At 31.7% G+C, this 8,310-nt stretch overlaps 1 protein-coding gene across 1 annotated transcript; it reads right to left on the bottom strand.

Annotated features, from left to right (window-relative positions):
• Nucleotides 1-2,804: 2,804 nt before the first annotated feature.
• LOC114756597 (probable disease resistance protein At4g27220) lies at nt 2,805-7,995 on the bottom strand. The gene is made up of 4 exons (XM_028945545.1): nt 6,228-7,995; nt 4,885-5,870; nt 3,242-3,442; nt 2,805-2,813 (listed from the first exon to the last, which is right to left on the bottom strand). The coding sequence occupies exons 1-4, from the start codon at nt 7,993-7,995 to the stop codon at nt 2,805-2,807; spliced, it is 2,964 nt and encodes a 987-aa protein (XP_028801378.1).
• Between the last annotated feature and the right edge of the window lie 315 nt (nt 7,996-8,310).

Genomic DNA, 8,310 nt, shown 5'->3' with positions numbered 1-8,310 from the left:
TACAATTTTATATAAAAATATATAAATAAGTTAAAATTGTTAAAATTTAATCTTATCATTTTTTAATTGTAAACTATGATTATAAAGCATATTTTTCTCATTTTTTTACTACAGTTATGAACTATTCAAATCAAATTTAGTAGTTTAAATTTCTTTAGGTACTTTTTAAGTAAAATTATAATAGTATTTTTATAAAATGTCAATTTTATTATAATGGTGACAAAGTTGAAAGAAGAGTAGAGGAGGCAATCCATACATAACTTTAGGGCATAAAAGTAGATATCAAACAAATACAAATATTTCAAAATAATGAATATTAAATTAGGAATATGAGCATTTTAAAGATCAAATTGTTTTAGTTCGATTCATGCCAGGTACCAGGTAAAATAATTAAAAAAGACTAATTGAAAATGAATATCATTACTATATACAACCAAACCGGAAGTCATACGTGTTTATCGTCTGAGAGTATAAATAATCCTTATACAAGATATATACAAATATTGATAAACTGCATTTTGACATAAACTGAAAGCCGCATGACCCATAATAATTATATATAAAAGTTTAAAGTTGAAATTTTAAAAGAGAATAAATAGAAACAATTTACGTTTTCATTAAAAAAAAAAAGAGTAAGATTGAGACGCTATTAAATAATGAGTTAAAAGTAGTTACAAACCTTTGGTGCTTCCACAATCTGTAGAGATGGGCACTCTAGTTGATGTTTCTTGATACCAATGCCGATCATACTTGGTACATAACGGAGGTCTAGTGATTCCAATGCCGGAAGATGAAGATGAGGCTCATTATTTTCATTCTCACTTGATTGACAAACTTCATCATCGTATTTTCCAAAAAGATATTTCAGCTCATGAGCTTCCCAAATATCTATAGATTTTAAGTTTTGAAGACCTCCGGAAAGAGTGGATGGAAATATAAATTCCAATTTATTGCAATTCTGAACAGTGAGGCTCTGTAGTTTTGGGAAGATGGAGGTGCAGTTGAGATGGACATCATCATCATTATCTGCCTCATTTGTTATAATGTGCTTCAATTCTTCACACTCATCAACATTCAGCTTCTTCAATGTGATGTTTGTGGCAATAGATACACTGAATAGTGACTTTAATTTTGAACATCCCCTAAGTGTCATTTGCATTATATTTTGTAGGCTCAATGGTTGTCTCATAAGACACTTAGCTGAATGAAATGTTTCAATCCTTTCACTTGATGCACATGATTCCTACAACCAATCACTTCTCTTAGTTTCAACTTAATTATATAACTAATTACTTTCTATCATATAATCAGTTACCTCAATAACACCCATTATAAACATAGATGATCCAAAAAAGAATTAATGTATCAAATGTGTCAAGCATCATGTATTCTAAGACTGTGGACATTTTAAGATGTGATTTATAAGGTATTAAACTACTAACATCCATGCCCATACTACTGGGCAAATAATAGAAAAAGAAAAAATAATTAGGAGCGTTAGCATTGTGAATATCAAATTGTTAGCCAAAATAATTCAACAGAAAACTAACTGAAAATGAATAGTATTACCATATACTTATATGTTCCCCAACCCAAGACAAAGGCCTACGTGTTCGTCTTCTGAGAGAATATATAATCCCCATGTTGACATAAATGAAATCCGCATAACCCATGATAATTATATATAGAAGTTTAAAATTTAAAATTTTAAAAGAGAATAAATGGACAAAAATGTTTTCATGCAAGAAAACAGAGAAAAATTGAGACCCTATTAAATAATGAATTAAAATGGTTACGTACCTTTGGTGCTTCCACAATCTGCAAAGATGGGCATTCTGGTTGATGTTTCTTGATACCAATGCTGATCATATTTGGTACTTCTAAGAGGAATAGTATTTCCAATGCTGGAAGATGAATGTGAGGCTCATCATTCTCATTCTCATTTGATTGACAATCTCTATCATCGTATTTTCCAAATATATATTTCAGCTCATGAGCTTTCCAAATATATATATAAAATAATTTTTGAAGACCTCCAGAAAGAGTGGATGGAAATATAAATTTCAATTTATTGCAATTCCGAACATTGAGAATCTGTAGCTTTGGAAAGATGAAGGTGCAGTTGAGATGGACATCATCATCCTCTGCTTCATTTGTTATAATGTGCTTGAGTTCTCCACACTCCTCAACAGATAGCTTCTCCAACATGATGGTTGTGGCAACGGATACATTGAATAGTGACTTTAATTTTGAACATCCCCAAAGCCTCATTTCCCTTATATTTTGTAGGCTCAATAGTTGTCTCATAAAACACTCAGTTGAATGAAATGTTTCAATCTTTTCACCTGACGCACATGATTCCTACAGCAAATATACTTCTCTTATATTCAACTTAATTATATAACTAATTACTTTCTATCATATAATCAGATACCTCAATAACAGTCCCATTATAAAACAACCTATATGAAATGGACCATAACGTACATGAAATACAAAATAAATGCGTCAAGCATCAGGTATTGTAACACTGGGCATTTTAAGGTGTGATTTAATATATAAATAAGTTAAAACTGTTACAATTTAATCTTATCATTTTTTTAATTGTAAACTATTATTATAAAGCATTATTTTTCTCACTTTTTTAACTACACTTATGAACTATTCCAATCAAGTTTAATAGTTTAAATTTCTTTACGTATTTTTAAAGTAAGATTATAATAATATTTGCATAAAACGTTAATTTTAATATAATGGTGGCAAATTTGAAAGAAGATTGTAGAGGAGGGAATCCATTCGCTACTTCAGTTTATCTGTAATTTTGGGGTATAAAAGGAGACGTTAAACAAATACAAATATTCCAAAATCATGAATATACTTAGGAATATGAGCATTTTAAAGATCAAATTGTTTTAGTTCGATTCTTGTTAGGTACCAGTTAAAATAATTAAAAAAAACTAATTGAAAATGAATATAATTACTATGTACAACTAAGACGGAAGTCATATGTGTTTGTCTTCTAAGAGTATAAAATAATCCTTATACAAGATATATAAAAATATTGATGAATTGCATTTTCACATAAATTGAAAACCACAAGACCCATAATAGTTATATATGAAAGTTTAAAGTTGAAATTTTAAAATAGAATAAATAGAAAAAAAATATGTTTTCTTACCAAAAAAAAAAACAGAGCAAGATTGAGACGCTATTAAATAATGAATTAAAAATAGTTACGTACCTTTGGCTCTTCTATAATCTGTAGAGATGGGCGTTCGAGCTGATGTTTCTTGATACCAATGCTCATCATATTTGGTACGCCTTCGAGGAATAGTGTTTCCAGTGCTGGAAGATGAATCTGAGGCTCATTGTTTTCATTCTCATTTGATTGACAATCTCCATCATTGTATTTTCCAAAAATATATTTCAGCTCATAAGCTTTCTGAATATGCATATATTTTAATTTTTGAAGACCTCCGGAAAGAGTGGATGGAAATATAAATTCCAATTTATTGCAATTCCAAACATTGAGACTCTCTAGTTTTGGGAAGATAGAGGTACAGTTGAGAGAGGCATCATCATCCTCTGCTTTATTCGTTATAATGTGCTTCAGTTCTCCACAGTCCTCAATATACAGATTCTCCAACATGATGGTGGTGGCAATGGATACACTGAATAGTGATTTTAATTTTGAAAACCCCTTAAGTGTCATCTCCCTTATACTTTGTAGGCTCAATGGTTGTCTCATAAGACATTCAGCTGAATGAAATGTTTCAATCCTTTCACTTAATGCACATGATTCCTACAACCAATCACTTCTCTTAGATTCAACTTAATTATATAACTGATTACTTTCTATTATATAATCATATATCTCAATAACAATCCCATTATAAACATAGATGAACCAAACAAGAATTTATGTATCGGAAAATACATGAAGTACAGAGAAATTTGTCAAGCATCTTGTATCATATGACTGTGGGTATTTTAAGATGTGATTTATAAGGCATTCAACTGGTAACATCCGTCCCCATCCTACTAGTCAAATAATTGGAAATGAAAAAAAATAAAAAAATAATAAAGCATTGAATTAACTAAGATTCATACTCGTGTTAATGATATACCTGTTATCACTATTTGTGTGTTCGTGTGACTATTTATTTTTCTCTTTAATTGTTGCTGAAATAAAAAAAAATCAATTCTGTGTAATTCCAACCCAAGACGAAAGCCATACGTGTTTGTGTTCTAATAGTATATATATATTCCTTAACTTGTTAGTGCACTTAAGAAAATAATATAACTGTTTTATTAATTTTGATAAAGACTTATTTTATTTTTCAATATTAAAATTGTAGGAAAATTGACTAATTACACAAATATAAAATTATTTTTTCAATTAATAATGCATAGAGGAGTTCTTTTTTTAATCGTTTTGAGCTTTATCTCATGTACAGGGACAATATTAATTAATTTTTTTTGATAAAGAAAACATTAATTAAATAACTGTAAAGGTACACCTTATACAAACTTAATACTAAGAAACCCATACATAAAATTATAATAACATAAAAAAATATGAATAAATAAAAACGACTATAAATAGCACCTATTTTATGACTATAATATATTAAAAGAAACGAAACTACAGATAAAAACAAACACGACCTATCATTTCTTTTCTCACCGTTTCTCTACAGCTTTTCTTACCATATCTCCCCTCCATGATTAGATCTACATGTCTTGAAAAGAGAAAAATATCTATAAACCATCCATGTACCATATACTAATAAAATGAAAGTTTAATAAATCAAATATCACCATTTTCCATTAAAAAAATAAACATAAATGTTGAATAAAAAGAGCAAGGCCAAAGTAGCATACCTGTGAGATTGTGCAGTCTTCTAGTAGGGGGGCATTAGAAACTCCAATATTACTGTCTTTTGTTGCAGCCAGAAAACAACACCCATGAGTCCATGAGAAAGCACTTGTCTTAGAGTTCTTATGTCTCTCCTTTGAATCTTCTTTCAAAATATGAGGCGGCCTTAGCACACATGTCTTACATTTTTTAAATATGTTAATGAAACTTGGTACTCTCTGAAGTCTCACTTGTGTTAGTAAAGGGAGCATGATTTCCTGTTGCCCAGCTTGGCCCACATTATCGTTATATTCACCAAATAAGTATTTTAGCTCCGCACAATCATATATGCCTAAATCTTTCAACTTGGGAAGGTCTCCAGCTTGAAGAAATGATGATACCACTTCTAATTTGCCACATCTTTCAATTTGAAGAGACTCTAATGCGGGAAACAATAAGCCATGACGTTTTTGATAATCAACAATCCTCATTTCTTCTTCTAAACTCTCGTCTGCAATTAAATTTTTTAGCTCTGTGAAACCTTCAACTATTAATTCTTCCAATTGCCCAAGACTTCGAGCAACAAAGGGTTTGAAAATTGATGGTTGGAACATTGGACAATCTTCCAATTTCAATACCTTCAGATGAGGTAGCTTGAGATTTTCATCTGAGAGTATATTTTGTAGTTTCCTACAACCCTCTAACCTTAAAATCTGTAACTTCTCAAGAAACCTAGAAGGCATAGCACCGCAACATAATTCTTTCACATCCACTTTACACAGATGTAACTCAACTAAGTTGAAGAAGAATGACAAATTAGAATAGTGACACTTATTACTATGAATAAGGCACTCAATGTCAGCCCAATCATACAAGTAAAGCTTGATTAAATTATCCTTGCCTCTCTCTTCCACAGGAATAATGTCAGGGATAAGACTTTTCCACCCTGTTTGTCCTAAGTTCCCTAGCTCAAGAACTTCTGCTCTTCGCACAAGGTACTTAAACATGGCTTCTGATATTAAATTTTTCAGATGTTCCGAATTGAAGCATTTTAATAGGCCATTATCATCATCAGCAAAACATTTAAAACCATCGCAAGCAATTGAAAACATTTGCAATGCAGAAGGAGATATATGGGGAGCATTTTCATCTTCAATTTCTTTTTCATCCTCTGGCTTCCAATCTTTAATATTGTAATTCTCAACAAAATGCAATTCTTCCAATTGTGAACATCTTTCAATAACTTGAAGGGGATTGTTCTTTTGAATTCCACACTTCTTAAACCCCAACAATCTCAACATCTTTAGTTCCATGATGTCTTGGGATAATTCAATAATTAGACAATTTTCCATCTCAAGTGTCACATGACCTTGTAAATTCTTCAAAGCCGAAATGTTTCCTATTTCGCAACCATCCAAGATAAGAGTTTGAATATTCTTTAATGAAGCAAGTGATTGCGAAAATGACGAAGTGGGAACTCTTCTGTCATATTGACCGAGCAAAAACAGAATTTTGAGGTTTGACATCCTTGCAAAGAATGCATTTGCATCTTTTTTCAAAGCATTTTCACTTATCCAAAGAAGTAAAATCTCAACCTTCGTACCATCAAATTGATCAGGAAAATCATCAATACTCCAAAACACAAATCGCTTACTTGCTTCAAAAGCTGTTCTTGAATTCATAATCACTTGAATATCATCCTTGGCTATCCATTGAGCTACTTCACGAACCAAGTCGTGCATCTTTACACATTCTTTATTCTCAACCTTCAGTAGCAAAGAAGAAGCTATAAGTTCATTTTTCACTGCAAGTGGTTTGCTTCGTGCTGCACAATATTGGTTAACTTCCCCAAAAATTCCTGACCCCATACCAATTCTAATAATGAGATTTATGGGAAATTCATAATCTTCTGGGAATATAGAACACAATAAAAGAAGCTTTTGGGCCTTCTCATTATTTAATTTATCATAGCTTAATTTCAAGCAATTATAAACATTCACCAATTCTTCATCGACATCAACAATTGGCTTATTATCTCGTAAAGTTGTCAAAGCCACAGTCCATTCAGCAACAGGCCAATTTTTTAATGTGCTAGCTAGTGCCACGATTGCAATTGGTAATCCTCCACACTCCTTCACAAAAGCTCGTGCAAGGCCCTCTAAATCATTCCTTGAAGGATGATCAGCATCACAACTTCTAGCATGATACAGAAAGAGACGCACTGCATCCTCGTCACCCAATGTGTGTAGGTGAACTACTTTTTGGCATATCATTTGCTGATAAACTTTTGAATGACGAGTGGTTATCAAAACATAGCAATTCTTGTGATCAGGTCCAGATGGAATCCCAAGTTCAGTTAGATCCAGCTTCTCCCACACATCATCAAATATTATGAGTAACTTTTTTTCATTATCAGAAGTTCTAGACCACAAATGTTTTGAGTGATCTGCTTCAATTCTTTGATCTAAATCCAAACCTAATTGCCTTGCAATATCGCCTCGAATCTTGTTGACATTTGGAGAACTGGACACAACAACAAAGATGACTTTCTCAAATGCTTTGGATTCTTCAACTTGCTTTCCCACTTGTGTTGCCAATGTGGTTTTACCCGTTCCCGCCATCCCTTGCAATCCAATCATGTAATGATTTCCATCTTCTAATGCATCCAAAAGTTCCTTGAATTTTGTCTTCCTGCTCTCAAAATCAATGAAGTCTTTTGAAGCATGGTACTTCATACCTGGAAGTTTACCTGGACGAGCTACTCCTTCAAAGTTTTTATAATTTTGGATGTGACTTTTAATGACTTGCGCCCTCCGTGCCAATATCTTGCCTTGTCGATATTTCCTAAGAAAAGAATAGCTATCAAACCTTGTTTGCCTAACTTCAGCATTCATTTGAATTAGTTTATCAGCTTTCTTTATCCAATCTTGAAATTCACCTTCAACCTCATGCTCATTAATGTTGGCATCGTCAATATCCTTTCGAACTTTCTCTAATCTTCTACGCAAAAGTTGATTGTCCTCATCAAACTCGTGATTATGAGTCTCGAAATGACGACAGTAATTAACTTCCTTTATGGTTTTATCTACCAATCTCTTGGCAAGATCTGTTAAAATACCTTCCCCAGGGCATGCCATCTAAAATGGACAGGACATTAAATTAGGATTCCAAAAGTAGTAATTAAAAATGTGAAAAGCTATGATGATACATAATGTTTTACAAATATGTAACGAAATCTCTGGTGTAGTCAATGCCCAACCATTTGCATTCTCTTTTGTTAGTGTTCTGGGATCCAAATTTTAATTAATAATTAAATATATAAATAGATAAGTAATAAACGAATTACAGTATTGCAAACACAAAAATGTCATAAAATAAAATTGTATTATATTTAAATTGTATGTATACTATCTTTTTGGACCAACTTAATTTCCAATATCAATATTTAATAA

The sequence above is a fragment of the Neltuma alba genome, unplaced genomic scaffold, assembly GCF_004799145.2.
Source record: "Neltuma alba isolate B1F8T4 unplaced genomic scaffold, ASM479914v2 tig00010438_pilon, whole genome shotgun sequence".
Classification (NCBI taxonomy): Eukaryota; Viridiplantae; Streptophyta; class Magnoliopsida; order Fabales; family Fabaceae; genus Neltuma; species Neltuma alba.
The sequence above is the reverse complement of the archived record's forward strand: the minus strand, read 5'-3'. Positions and strand labels throughout refer to the sequence as shown.

Excerpts from the sequence above, each read along its gene's own strand:
- LOC114756597 (XM_028945545.1), bottom strand. The coding sequence starts at position 7,995 with ATGGCATGCCCTGGGGAAGGTATTTTAACAGATCTTGCCAAGAGATTG. Across the intron at positions 5,871-6,227 it reads GGCTTTGAAGAATTTACAAG|AAGCCATGTTTAAGTACCTT; the intron begins GTCATGTGACAC and ends ATTTAATATCAG. Across the intron at positions 3,443-4,884 it reads AAGACTGCACAATCTCACAG|AAAGCTTATGAGCTGAAATA; the intron begins GTATGCTACTTT and ends ATGCATATTCAG.